The 14,929-nt window shown below is 33.1% G+C and overlaps 3 protein-coding genes across 4 annotated transcripts in view; 2 read left to right on the top strand and 1 right to left on the bottom strand.

The window, feature by feature from the left end:
* The first annotated feature begins 160 nt into the window (after nt 1-160).
* On the top strand, nt 161-8,402 carry LOC106720102 (ATP-dependent DNA helicase DDX11). The gene is made up of 14 exons (XM_045678947.1): nt 161-337; nt 416-536; nt 622-962; nt 1,135-1,301; nt 1,698-1,938; nt 3,113-3,380; nt 3,518-3,825; nt 3,892-4,077; nt 4,930-5,133; nt 5,526-5,714; nt 6,082-6,188; nt 6,665-6,825; nt 7,430-7,530; nt 8,270-8,402. Exons 1-14 carry the CDS (start codon nt 206-208, stop codon nt 8,351-8,353), a joined length of 2,610 nt encoding a protein of 869 aa, XP_045534903.1. The 5' UTR covers nt 161-205; the 3' UTR covers nt 8,354-8,402.
* Nucleotides 8,403-8,564: 162 nt separating this feature from the next.
* On the bottom strand, nt 8,565-10,163 carry LOC106720264 (NAD-dependent protein deacylase sirtuin-5, mitochondrial). The gene is made up of 4 exons (XM_014514859.2): nt 9,767-10,163; nt 9,291-9,485; nt 8,942-9,101; nt 8,565-8,821 (listed from the first exon to the last, which is right to left on the bottom strand). The coding sequence occupies exons 1-4, from the start codon at nt 10,019-10,021 to the stop codon at nt 8,616-8,618; spliced, it is 816 nt and encodes a 271-aa protein (XP_014370345.2). The 5' UTR covers nt 10,022-10,163; the 3' UTR covers nt 8,565-8,615.
* Nucleotides 10,164-12,324: 2,161 nt separating this feature from the next.
* Nucleotides 12,325-14,929, top strand: part of LOC106720103 — a 47,697-nt gene continuing 45,092 nt past the window's right edge. Inside the window, exon 1 of one of the 2 annotated variants that reach the window (XM_045678911.1) lies at nt 12,325-12,471. In XM_045678911.1, coding sequence (XP_045534867.1) covers nt 12,378-12,471 — 94 coding nt within the window. In that variant the 5' untranslated portion in view covers nt 12,325-12,377. The remainder of the gene's footprint in view (nt 12,472-14,929) is intronic. The other variant, XM_045678912.1, reaches the window with a different exon arrangement.

The following is a 14,929-nucleotide window of genomic DNA, read 5'->3' as shown; positions in this document are numbered from 1 at the left end:
TAGTAATCTGTGGCTGGCATTGACAGCATGCCGCGCGCGAAAACTGAAATGTAACTGTCAAAAAAATAAATCTTGTTTAAGCAGTTTTCCTATCACCTTTCCTAATACAAAATAATTATATTTAATAAATCAAGCAATGTTCAAATTATTTTAATATTATGTTACGTGGGAAACTGCTGCACCTCAATTTCTTGATCGTATCAATATGGGAGGAGATATGAATCCTGTATTTTCATTCCCATTTCAAGCTTATGATATTCAAGAAAAGTTTATGAAAGAGTTATATTTTACAATCGAAAAAAGGAGATTGGGTATTTTCGAAAGTCCTACAGGAACGGTTAGTAATTACCATTTAACATTTTTAATATCGCATGGATTTTTATTTGATCATAATTATCTGATTTTTATGAAACAGGGCAAATCTTTAAGTATATGTTGTGGCGCTTTGCAATGGTACAGTGATAATAGGCAGAAAACAATTCAGGATATTGAAGATGATATTAATAAAATTAAAACAGATCTGAAAAATCTAACAGGTATTTGTAGTGAAACAAGCCGTAACATTTGCACAATATACCTCAACATTAATATTTATGGTTTAAATTTATTCGTGTATTACAGATTCTGAAGACTGGTTACAAGCAGAATACGATAAAATTAAGAAGAATCAAACATTAAATGAATTACAGTTCAAACTTGATAAAATCAAGAAACAAGATGAGCTTTTCAATGAAATGAAGACTAGAGTTGCTAAACAGAAATCTAACATCAACAACAATATTCATGGAAATTCTTTTACATATCCGAATAAATTAGATAAAGATGCAAATGATAAAGAGAATATTCCGGATGATGAAGACAATGATTATGATTTAATTGTGGACACTTGTGATAAAGACATATCAGATGAGGAAGATTTAGGTGATGAATTAAACGAAGAAAGTGAACATTTACCAGTTAAGGCATGTATTTTCGAAATGCACCTACAATAAAGAACATAATATTTACACATTTTACTCTCAAACTAGTGATTTAACCAGTAATTTAATACAATTTTGTGAGAAATGGTAAACGCATGTTGCTCTGTAGTAATTAATTTATGTATAATTAATATGAGCATTTTTTTTCTTACAGATTTATATAAGTAGCAGAACACATAGTCAGTTATCCCAATTTATTGGTGAAATTAAAAGAACTGTCTTCAAGGAATGTACTCGAGTTGTTACACTAGCTTCTCGTCAACATTACTGTATTAATTCTGATGTTACAAGTTTGAAAAATGTTAATTTAATAAATGAAAGGTATTGTTAATAATAATTTTGTATTCATACATATGTTAGTGAATTTATATCTAATATATAAAATTCTCGTGTCACAGTTTTCGTCACCGTACTCCTCCGAAACGGCTTGACCGATTCTCATGAAATATTGTGAGCATATTCAGTAGGTCTGAGAATCGGCCTACATCTATTTTTCATAACCCCCCCCCATTTTTTTTTTTAACTGCGCGCGGACGGAGTCGCGGGCGACAGCTAGTTGTATATCTAAAAATTGAAACCTTTATAATTTTTAACTCTTAGGTTTTTAAGACTTCATGAGTAGCGGGTGGCCTTGATATTATGAACTAGCTGATGCCCACGCAATACCAGATGAACTGATGAAACATTGCAATTTTTACCTGTATTTAATAATTCCAGATGTCTAGATATGCAACAATCTAAAACCAAATCAACATCAGTTGGTGATGAGGGTAAAGTCCTTAAAAGAACAAAGACAAAAACATGTTCAGGATGTCCGTATTATAATCAGAATAATATAACAAAATTAAAGGAAAGATTGCTTGTTGATATAATGGATATGGAGGATTTAGTGAAATGTGGCAAAGAGATAAAAGCATGCCCCTATTATGCATCAAGGATGGCATTAGATGATGCTCAGGTATGGAAAACATTTTTGATAAATACATAGATTTTTTAGTTTTTATTACATAATATTGTGAATTAAATATTGTATACATAGCTATTTTTTTATATAATATCATGAGATGGTAAACAAGCAAGTGGTCATCTGAATCCGCCCAAATAGCAAAGCAACTGCTGCCCATAGACATTCTCAATTGCAGATGCGTTGCCTATATTTACTCAACAGAGGAGGGGACGCACAGAAAGAGGATATATCCTCTTCCTATGTGTCCCCTCCTCCGTCAAATCCACTTCCCCTTTCCATCGTTTCCTTATAAGAAAAGTGAGATAAAGAAATGTGGACTAAAATTAGGCATTTCTATTAAATATAGAAAGAATTTACTCCCCCACCCCACTAAATATACTACATTTAGTTAGTGGGAATTTTACACAAAAGATTTAACAGTGGTAAACACCAGCAACAACGTTGTACAAATGGTTCATCTCAACAGGTGAAATACCACAACCACATAGATGAAACATGTATATTGGAAGCAATTCCGCGTTTCGCCTAATGAGTGCATGCCAGAGGCCTAATTTTTGTTCTCTTTCTTTTCCCATCCTTTAATAAGGAAAGGATGAGAAGGAGAAAGAGATTTGGCAGAAGAGTGGATGCATATCTATTTATTTATTTATTTATTTAAGTACATCCACAACATATATATAACACACTTACAACTTATCAATTAAACAGTAATAGACTATTAATAGATAGAATAGTAATAGATATCAAGAGGAAATATCTTCTTTCTGTGCCTCCCCTCAATCGTTGACATTGAAGGCAACACATCTCAATTGCAGATGTCTATAGGCTGCGATAGTTCGCTATTTCAGCGAATTTAGATGGCCACTTGTTCATTTGCCACCATCTAATATATAAAATTCTTGTGTCACAGTTTTCGTTCCCGTACTCCTCCGAAACGGCTTGACCGATTCTCATGAAATTTTGTGAGCATATTCAGTAGGTCTGAGAATCGGACAACATCTATTTTTCATAAACCCCTCCCCCCCATTTAGTTTTTTTTTATAACTGCGCGCGGACGGAGTCGCGGGCGACAGCTAGTATGATATAAAAAAAGCCTCTCCAATAACTAATTAACTCCAAATATGGCATTTACTAAATATTAAACTTCTTGGTTGTTTATCTACAGGTAGTCCTACTTAGTCATGCAGGTATAGTAAATTCAGGTGCTAGATCTGGTTTCTCCATTAAGTTAAAAGATAATATTCTAATATTAGATGAGGCACATGGTCTAAGTGCTGCGTTGGAGAATGCACATTCAGCACCTGTCTCATATAAACAACTGTCATCAGTGAAAATGTACCTTAATTTTTATATAAACAAATATAGATCACGATTGAACAGTAAAAATCTTTTGTTGTTGAATCAAATGACTTTTGTTGTCGGCAAACTTTTAGGTAAGTCAAAAATTATTTAATCTGTATACATTAAAAAAAAGTGCTTCGAGCAAAAGCTAGTTATTTTTAAAGCTACTGGTTTTTATTATAATATGTTCAAAGTATATCTACCACATTAATTGTAATAATTTTTTCAGGTATAGTTAAACCGAAAGTCTCCGGAAAGGACCAAAATGATACCAAAATATTTACACTTGAAGATTTTGTTATAAAATCTGAAATAGACCATTTAAATCTACGTCCTTTAGTTGAGTTTTGTAGAGACACTCGTCTAGCACCGAAATTACACGGCTTTTCAATGAGATATAGTAAAGAAGTATTGGAAGAGGAAAATAAAAAAAAAGTCGTTAGTCAAAAAAGTTCATTTGAAAAGTTTATAAGTAACATTAAGAAAACAGATAATAAAGTTGTGGAGGAAATTGGAGAAATGAAGACTGCTCTTCAGGTGGTTTTTGTTTACTTTTCTATGCATAATTTATTTCTGTCAGTAATGTTTTTTTTTAAATTCCAGTTGCCAAATGAAACATCAGCAGGTAGCGGTCTATACGCGGTACTAGACTTCTTAGACATGTTGTGTGACCGCAGTGAGAACGGCAGAGTGTTGATACAAAGAGGGGAGGAAAATACATCACAGTTGAAGTACTTACTATTGAATACAGCTGAACACTTCGCTGATGTCGTCTCACAATGTAGATCTGTAAGTATTGATAGCTTAAATCCATAATAATTTTTATATTAGAAGTTTCAGTGGTAGACGCCAGCAACAACAACATTTGCACGAAATACCTTACAGAAGACAGGCGTGAAGTGGAAGTAATTCCAAGTACAGTCTGACGAGTGTGGTGCCAGATGCCTAATTTAAGAAAAATTTCATACTTTGTATGTTTTTTTTATATGAAAACTAGCTTTTACCCGCGACTCCGTCCGCGCGGAATAAAAAAAATAGAAAACGGGGTAAAAATGATCCTATGTCCGTTTCCTGGTTCTAAGCTGTTCTTGAGTTATAAATAGTGTAACTAACACGACTTTCTTTTATATATATAGATGTGGCAAACGAGCAAATGGTCACCTGAATTCGCCGAAATAACGAGGCGACTGTTGTGCCCACCTTTAATCAACGGAGAAGGGGACGCACAGAAAGAGGACATTTCCCCTTCCTATGCGTACCCTCTTCCGCCCAATCCACTTCCCCTTCTCATCATTTCCTAATAGGAAAAGGGTGGGAAGGGAAAGTGGACTAAAATTAGTCCTCCGGCACCACACTCATCAGACTGTACTTGGAATTACTTCCACTTGACGCCTGTCTTCTGTGTGGTCGTGGTATTTCACTGAGCGAGGCCAATTCGTGCAACTGATGTTGTTGCCTGCGTCTACCACTGTTAAATGTATATGTAGGGATACTTATCCATTGAAGTTAGGCACTGTATCTGCAATTATTTAATTTGCTTATCCATTGAAGTGTAGGCTGTCACTTCGCTATTTTGGCGAATATAGGTTCCTTGTTTTCTTCCATTTAATGAAAAAACTTGTAATGTTTTATTTGCGTAAGGTAATATTGGCTGGTGGTACAATGGAACCTATCAGTGAGTTTGAAGGACTACTTACGAACAATTCGACGGAATTGAACAGAGTTAATATAGTGAAGTGCGGACATGTAGTGCCTCCTGATAATGTACTAGGTGTTTGCTTATCTCAAGGACCTTCTAATATTAATTTAAACTTCTCTTATGAAAACAGAATGTCCAACGAATTGGTAAGTTTAAAAATTATAGTTACTAGTAGTTTCCACACTAAAAAAATCTAGTAATAAATATAGCCTATGTCTTCCCAGACAGTTTAACTTCCCAACAGATAAGGATTTGGCAAATCGGTTCAGTAGTTTCGAAGCCAATTTAATGCAAACAAACAAACAATTTAATCTTTACTTTTTTTTTGTTGATTTATATGTGACATGCTTTCAATTCTCCCCGAGGGAATCAAACATTTATCAGTTACAAAATGTAACATAAATAATTCCAGACTATGTTCTGTTTTATATCTAAAATTAACCAGATCTGTTGATCTGTTCCGGAATCAACTGATAACTTTCATCCATACATCCATCCAAACTTTCTTATTGATAATATTAGTACGATTTGTTTTCAGTTGAACGAAGTAGGCAGGATACTTCGTAACATAAGTAGTATTGTGCCCGGTGGTATTGTTTGTTTCCTACCTTCTTATGCTTACGAACAAACAGTATACCAACATCTGTTGAATAACAAGTTTATAGACAGTATTAGTAAAAAGAAAAATATTTTTAGAGAGCCAAAGTCAGCCACTGAAGTTGAACAAGTAAGTTTTTTACAGTATTCCAAATGGAAACTTAAATATCATTAACTTAAAATTTCACTTAACTAGCTTTTGCTCGCGACTGTGCGCGCGGAGTTAAAAAACTTAAAAGTAGCCTATGTGTTCTTTCAGACTATGTTCTACATCTGTGCTAAATTTCATCAAAATCTGTTCAGCCGTTTCAGAGATTTTTACTACTTTAAACAAACATCCATCTATCCATACATCCATCCATTTATCTAAACATTCAAATTTATAATATTAGTAAGATTATATACATACATGATTTGTGATGTTTGTGTTTTATAAGATAAAGGTTAAAGTTATAAATAAAAAATACATAGGTTTTAAAAAAAAAAAATTATTCCAGGTGTTACAAAAATTCACCACAGCTGTTAGAAAGAAAGATGGTGATCGCAACGGAGCCTTACTTCTCAGTGTAGTTGGAGGAAAATTGAGTGAAGGACTTAACTTTAGGTAATGTACTTTATTTTTAAGTTTTATATATAACATGCTCAGTTATCTTACTAATATTATAAATGCGAATGTTTAGATTTTTATATGGAAAGGTGGCAAACGTGCAAACGACTACCAGAATTCGCCGAAATAGCGAGGCGACCGTTGCCCATAGACATCCGCAAATGAAAATAGGAAATAGGTTACTATTAAAGTTTTTTTTAATTGTGCACGGACGAAGTCGTGGGCGATAACTAGTATAAAATATACTATCACTAAAGCGTTCACCATTTACAGTACAGCTACATAAATATTAACACTCATGTACATACTATATTCCCACTTGAGATTGAACATCATATAGTTAAGTGTGTGTGTGTGTGAAGTCAACCCACACTTGACCAGCATTGACTATGGTCTAGTCACCTCTAACTTAGGGTAGGCTCCGAGCACCTCAATGGGGATGTATAGTGAGCTGATGATGATTTTAATTTCAGTGATGAGTTAGGACGTTGTGTGATAGTTATTGGTATGCCGTACCCCAATGTGAAGTCACCAGAACTGCAAGAGAAGATGAACTATTTGAACAGAACTGTAGGAAGCGCTGGAAGTCAGTACTATGAGAATTTATGTATGAAAGCTGTGAACCAGTGTATTGGTATGTATATTTCTATAGTATTTTCAATTTTATTATTAAAAAAGTAAATCGCTAATTAATAAGTAAAAAAAACGCTAAGTAAAGAAATAAATATTCTTAATATTAAATTAATATTTATTATATAATCTGGATGTATTATCCATTATTTCACTTGTCACTTCAAGAAGCTTTCACACAATCTACCTTCCCATACCTACATATGTATTTTTGTATAAGTTGGGAAGCAAGCGATCGTCTGAATTCGCCGAAATGGCGAAGTGACTGCCCATAGACATACGCATGCAAGTGTTGCCTACCTTTAATCAACTTAGGAGGAGACAATTAAGATAATATTTCCCCTGTACGTCCCCTATTACATCAAATTCACTTCCCCTTCCCATATAAGAAAAGGGAAAAGATAATGGACTAAAATTAGGACTCCGGCACCACACTCATTAGATTATATGAGTATGAGGAATTATTTTTACTTGACTCCTGTCTTGTGAAGTCGTGGTATTGTAACGGTTCATTTATGCAAAAGATATTGTTGCTGGAGTCTACTATTGTTAAACTGAAATGTAACCCTCTACATTAAAATATATAAATTAAATTTGTATAACATCAGGTCGTGCAGTAAGACATGCCAATGACTATGCCTGCGTGTTGCTCGTAGACGAAAGATATTCCAGAACCCAAACTACAGCGGCTTTGCCATCATTTATTCAGGTAAATTAACAATAATACAGTGTAAAGTGAACTTAAGAAAGTAAAACTAATAAAAGCAGTGCTTTATGAGTGCTAGTAAAGAAAATATTAATAAAAAAAATATGTAAAAAAAATCATATTGGATATTATATTCTATTGGTTTCTTAATTTTTAACAGATTGCATTACAAATAAAATAAAATTGTAATGAAATAAAGCTGTTTTTTTTGGAATAATATATTTTACATAGAAATAAATTGAAATTATAATAAAGTCCAAATCATAAAGAGTAAGAATTTCTTAGTAAAGTGTATCACAAAACTTTAAATGCTGTAGAATACAATAGGGGTCTTCGCTCACCCTCAATATTTGATGTGAAACATCTATAGGATCACTTGTAAACCGAATTGTTGGCGTGGCGACGCTTGCCGTGGCGACGGGTCGCCACGCTATACTGAAGTATACATATATATATTTTATTTTAATAATATCTTTATATTATCTTTTATGCATGTTACTTATTCACACACGATGTTTCCATCTGCCAGGCGTCCCATGACGGCTCACATTTTTTTTAAATTTCAAAAGAATCAATAATGAACTTTGGTTGATATTAGCTCCATAATCTATTATGGAAAAAATGTCTGTCATCTGTCAGTGTTGTACATGAAATTCAGGAATATTTTTATTTACCTTAATACTATTGAATGATCAATTTTAATTGCACTTGCTAATTATTTTCACTTTCCGTTTATTTTCAGAAATCCTTATTAACCGGCTGCACATTTGGACAAACAATAGGTAGTATTGCAAGGTTTTTCTCGAAACGTAAGGAGATTAAATGAAAGAATTAATGGAATAATTTAACTATTTAATAAATGTTTATCTTATGAAATACAATAATAAATATAATATTTTTACATATTTACAGTTTTATTTTTACTTGAACTTCCACCTAAAATCCTAGAACATAACATAAAAAATTTGAAGGGAGCAGATTTCTTTATTATAACATATTTTCAGATTTTTATGAGGAAACAATACACTTATCGGACTTCCAATTATATTAATCTAACATCAATAATACTGAAATCGTACATATTATTTTCAATCAGACAGAGCTTTAGGTAATGTAGTTCCACATGGACCTTCAAAGTAATAATGAAAGTCTGGTGTAGCGGGCGTGGGCTCTAAATTAAATTCCGCAACAATGGCGCCTCTCGCGGCGGCTTGCGGTGCAAACATAGCCGCTGGGTAAACTACAGATGATGTACCAACTACTAAACACACGTCACAAGTTGACATTGCCGTTTCTGTAAAAAAAAATAACATGTAAACATAAAAAAATACTTGCATATACGGTTGCAAAAGAATCTTAACCAATTCAACTGTTCATGTAATTTAGAAAATAAATATTATCACATTTCAGTTACCTGCTTTATCTAAAACAGCTGGGTCCAAACTTTCACCAAACCATACAATATGAGGCCTTAATAGTCCATCGCAGTTTGTCTTTTTACAATGCGGTAAGGATTTTACTGGTATATCTGAGGTCACAACATTTGCATCAGGGGCACCTCTTCCTACCAGTGCCTGAAAAAACAGATATTTTTGAGGTTGTTTGTAATTTATGACAAAATATTTAACTAAGCTTGAAGACAATAAACAAGATGTAAATATAAGTTGAATTTTTAATTAGTAATGTGGGCTGTCAAGAAAAAGTTTATATTTCAAAGAATATAAAATAAATTTTAGTAATCTGCCTTCTATCTGTAAACTCACCTCACAAATTGGGCTGTCATTATTAACCAGAACTTCTTTGCATTTTGTGCAGCGGGTCTTATAGAGGTTACCATGTAATTCTATAAGATTTTTAGTACCTGCTCTTGCATGCAGTCCATCTACATTTTGTGTTATCACCGTTATCTTCTTTTCTGATCCAAGTCTTGACTCATAATCAGCAATTGCTTTGTGGCCCTATAACAAAAATATAAACATTTTATATGTGCATATTTAGCTGTACTGACACAGTGGGGATTTCAGAAAATTATCTTTTACTAACTTAGCTACAACAGGCAAGTAATTAATGACAATCACACTATGTTTGTATAATTCACTCAGGTTCAGGTGTATTACTAGAAAAAATATAAGTCTGCCCTTCTTATAAGAAACCTAACATAGTAGGCCAGACATCTGCATTCCTAGAAAACCCTGGAAACTATATTTACATCAATTGTAACTTTTATATATGTATGTACCTGATTAGGTTGTGCTTTAGCGGCTACTTCTCTTCTGTAATGATAAAACTCCCAAACCAAACTAGGACTATGTCTAAACGCTTCGGGCGTCGCCAAAGACGATGCCTGATATTTTCTCCAAAATCCACCCGCACCTCTAAACGTAGGTATACCAGATTCGGCACTTATACCCGCTCCGGATAGAATAACAACTTCTTTAGCTGCTTTCAATGTTTCCTTGAACTTTGCCATGTCACTTGACTGTCTTGTAGCCATGTTATTGTGGATAATGAATAAAGTAATTCACGTACTGAATGTTCTTAATAAGGTAATACACATAATAATAAAACTTATTATTAATTTTAAGTGGTCTAAAGTTACTCTATAAAAATCAAAATATCTAATATATTCTCGATACAAATATGAAGTTCAGAAACTCAATTCGTTCTTAAAATGTTCTGTTGTCTTTACTATTACAGTATTTTTATCACTATTTGTTTTTGGCAACAAGTGACTCGTCTAATGAGAAACAAATTTTTTTTTGATAATTTTTAGTTTGAAGCAAAAATATTTAAAAATAACCCATTAAAATTGTTGGAGAGGAAACAATACAGGTCTCTGAATGTTACCTCAACTTGACATTTAAAAACCTTTTTAGGTATGTTGATGATATCAGCTGTTATCAGTGTTTATTTATTTGTGACTTTTGACACGTGAATGGATTGACTTCTATGCACGGACAGGCGTTTAGTCGTAGTATTTTGTGCCCATTTGATTTTCGCCATTTTGCGGTTACTATCGGTGGTGATGATTCGAATTAATGTAAGAGACATAATTAACTGTCAGTAAAACCAACAGGCGGTTTAAGTTTGAACAAAACAAAAGCCGTCATTTCCAACCAAATATCATTTAGAGAAATCACGGGTCGCTACTTGCCACTGTCGAATCATTGAATTAAATCGTATCTTTTTTTAATATCTTAGGTAGAGGGCTTAGTTTATTTATAGTTTAGGGTAATATAGAATGTAAAAGAAAGGTATGACTGTATCTTGTCGTATGGAAAAACTATGATCTCTGCCAACTCATGACTTGAGTGGTATGTTGTTTTGTTAACAACAAAAGCACATTATTACGAAATGCGTAGATTAAATTATTCATCTTCCTTGCTTAGTTAATTTTCTTGAACAAAATGAAATGAAGATTTTACTCGTTAACAGATCCTGAAGTCCTTTGCATAACCTACTAAGAGACCACTTATTGTAATGATAAAACAAAGGCACGCTTGGAATTGTGTCTAAATTTGTCTGTTAGGGCTGATATTAACAAAGATTGAATAATGTTCTTGATAACAAAGATATTTCACTATCTATAATTACCTGGAGGTTATATTTGTAAATTTTCATAAACGTTCATTGAAACAATTAATATTTAATTAAAAATACCGTTTTTTTTCGAGCTTTATATTCTCTTAATTTTAAGGTTACTCTAATATTTAAAAAAGTATGTACATTACAAAAGAATTTGACCACGTGAAGAACGTTTAACGCATGCAGTACTAATTACATACATTTACTTATATATTCATTACGAGAAGGTTCGTGTTTACCAATACATTAATAAACCACCACCCAATCTTCGTAAACCGTATTAAATGATCAAACACGTCTTTTTATTAAAGGCATTGGTATATTGAAAAAGCTTTCACGTAATTTTATTCAGTCGAGCATATTTACTGCTATAAATAAAACTAAATAGAAAAATTATCATTAAATTTACATTAATTATTTTAATTTTATATTTTCCGTTCACTTTATTGTACTGCAGTTGTTCTTATTAATCAACACGCTGCCTAATTAACTCCACTCTAAGTAGGTTTCCAGCCGCTGCATATACCAATGAAGCGAATTGCAATTAATTAATTTCGAAACGATATTGAAGTTAAACTGAATACAGTCAAAACCGTTTATGGCGACATCGTTTAGAACAACATACCGGTTAAATTGACCAAAATCAAAGGTCCTGGCTGAATGTTATATACATATCTTTCCTATTAATACCTGTCACCGGTTGTTACAACTATCGGTTTTTACGACTCAATATGAGTAGTCCCTTCGATGTCGTTATAACAGATTTTGACTGTAGTAAGTTTAATTTATTAATGTGGGATTAAGTTTAAAAAATTATTTTGCGCATGTTTCAATAAATAGATTTAAAAAAACAAATAATCAGTGAATATCACATGATTAATATTTGTACGTTACTTTTACGTTTTTTCAATCTTACTGATATTAAAAATGTGAATGTTTAGATGGATGGATGGATGAATGAAGTTTGGCATAGTAGTAGAGCATAGTATGGAAGAACACATAGGCTACTAGTTGTGTTTTAATTCCGCGCGTACGGAGTCGCGGGCGACAGTAGTGTGGAATAAACAGTTGAATCAAAATAAAAATAATCAAAAGTAACTGTAACCTTATGGATATTTTACACACGTTGGCAGGTTGGTATCAATGCGGTATTTTAATGGATAGCGAAAACGCCGACACCTGTATGCTTTGTGAACGGAGCCATTGACGTCATAGGGTTGGCGCATGCGTGATGAATATCGTCGCCATTACATAGTGAGGGTGGCATGGCATCAACAGAACGCGGCACGCTTATTTGGCGGGCGGACGTCGACGGCCATCTTGAAACTTTGGAAGTTCGCTGCGCGGGAAATATAGGAGGTAAGTAACAACGTGATAATTATAACAGAGATATATTTGCGACGATCGTGCGCGTCGGAGTTACAAGATAAATTAGAATAACGAATTCGGCTATGTAATTTTTTATTGTTTAAATTGATCTATAAACGATGTGAAACTACGTTGTTTTAAAAGTTTTCTCATGTTAAATACCTGATTTTAAATTTATTGCCACTGAATGACTTTTTTTTTATATTTACAACTTTATGGTTTCTTATTGTAAAATTAACATTATTTAAATACAGATGTTCAAAAACGCGTAATAAAAAATATTACAATTCATTAGTTCTATTGCGTTTATATTTATTAATTAACAGATTTAAATGTCTTAATGAGCTAAACATTGCTGGGAAGACATACCGTTTTTAGCCGACTTCAAAATGAAGGAGGTTATCAATTCGACTGTATTTTTTTTAAACAGTAACTGTTGCAGATTAGATTTTCAGTTTCATAGTCGCAGTTATATATGTGTAGTTACAGTGTTAACCTAAATTGTGTAAAACATTTACAGGTTACTAAATAAATTTCAACGGTAAGATACGGTAAGATTCCAAGTTCTATGCCATTCCAACTTAAAGACTTAAGTTTAGACTTGACTTACCTTTGTCGGGGTAAATAAGTTTAGGTAAGAATGAAGTTCTTTGATACAAATATTCCTGCTATTTACATCATAACCCACAGCAAATTCCAAACTTTTATACCAGAGTCTAAGTTAAGTACTCTCAGTTGAATATAGTCCTGTATTCAACGCGTGGAAAATATAAATTCAATAAAAATACCGGTAATATATGTATCTATAGTATTATTAAGAGCACATATTTGAACATGTACCCCGTAATATAGAGACATTAACATTTATTGACTTTGATTTTAAGCTAAATTACGTCTGCGAAATATGAAACGCAATTCCATGACCCTTACGAAGGTCTACCTTTGTGACGTAACTTATTCGACCCTTGTCTTATCTTGACCTCATATTTACGTCGAAATATTGTAGATGAAAATGGACAAACCTCAGAGAGGAAAGCAGTAAATATTAGAGGCGTAAAAATAAGGGAAATTTCATAAAATCTTGCGTGGATGGAAAATATTTCTGTTTTAATGTTCATACGAAGAAATGAAATTACTTTTTTAATTTATGATTTCACTACTGACGTTTTTTTGTTACTATTTTTGTTTTATTTCGTAATAAAATAATTTTTAGAAAAAAAAGAAACACATATTTCGTTTTAGATGAAAATCACATCATAAACAAAGTATTGGTAACAATATTATTTATGTTTTATTTTTTATATTGTATGTATTTTGACATATTTTGGATGATTGATACCAGGGTGGGGCATAAAGGTACCATACAGTGTGCTAATTAGTTCATAATATCCTAGTCATCATGATCGTCCTGTCGTACTTGTTGATTTGAAAGGTATCGAATCATTAATCACAGAGGGCGTTGCCGACGACAGGTTTCTAACGGAGCCGTGAATGATTTATTTTAAGAATATTAACGGACATTGACCCTAAATATCGTTTTAGTTCATCTTTATTATAAAATTGTTCGAATCGTGAGCGTTTCACGTAAAATTACGCCAACAATTGTTTTGGTCATAATGTGGTATTCGCATTTCATAACATCAACATACATATCACATCAGGTTTTCGTTGTACAGATCAGTCTATTATTTGTCATTTTAGTCTTTACTCCCTTCGTAATCAAGTCACGTTACACGTAATCCGTTCTGCCAAATTAACAGCCTCTACTAACGCCCTGCGCGGGTTTTCTATGGCGCCCTCTTTTTAGCCATGACTTTGGTTGGAGGGGGGGGGGGGTTAAACAAAGGTAATCCGACTGTGTAATTCGCAGACTTGTGGGGCCACTTTCTGTCCAACGCCCTGGGCGGTCGCCCAACCGCGTCCTACCCTAACGCCGGCCCTGCATCCATCTCTTCCTAGGCCTATACTTACCAATGCATACTATGCATACATCATTTAAAGTATATAGCAAACATATATACCTAACCATAATTAATGTATCCTTTTTACTCCTATAAAATAAAAATTCTATTTTAAGAATTGATTAACTCTTAATCTTCGTATAATCAATACTGTATTTTAATCGTCGCTGAGATGAAAAGAAAGCAATCAATGTAGTGAAGCGTGAGGCTGCATATTACCGGGGTTATTTCTAACAAGGACGCATAAATCTTGTTTTATATTCAACACGAGGCTTGTTTTAGCTATGGGTTAATATGATTTTCACGAGTAGGAATATATAGGACGTTACACGTGCAGTTTCAAGACCACATGTCACAGTAGACCACAATTCATAAAATAGTTTCAAATTATGTTTTTTTGTTGTGAATACACATTTTACTTCGTCTGTAATTGAGTTTACATAGTCTGTCGATATACAGCTGTCTCAGATTTTAATTAGAGAATGATA

The sequence above is a fragment of the Papilio machaon genome, chromosome 8 (genome assembly GCF_912999745.1).
Source record: "Papilio machaon chromosome 8, ilPapMach1.1, whole genome shotgun sequence".
Classification (NCBI taxonomy): Eukaryota; Metazoa; Arthropoda; class Insecta; order Lepidoptera; family Papilionidae; genus Papilio; species Papilio machaon.
The sequence above is the reverse complement of the archived record's forward strand: the minus strand, read 5'-3'. Positions and strand labels throughout refer to the sequence as shown.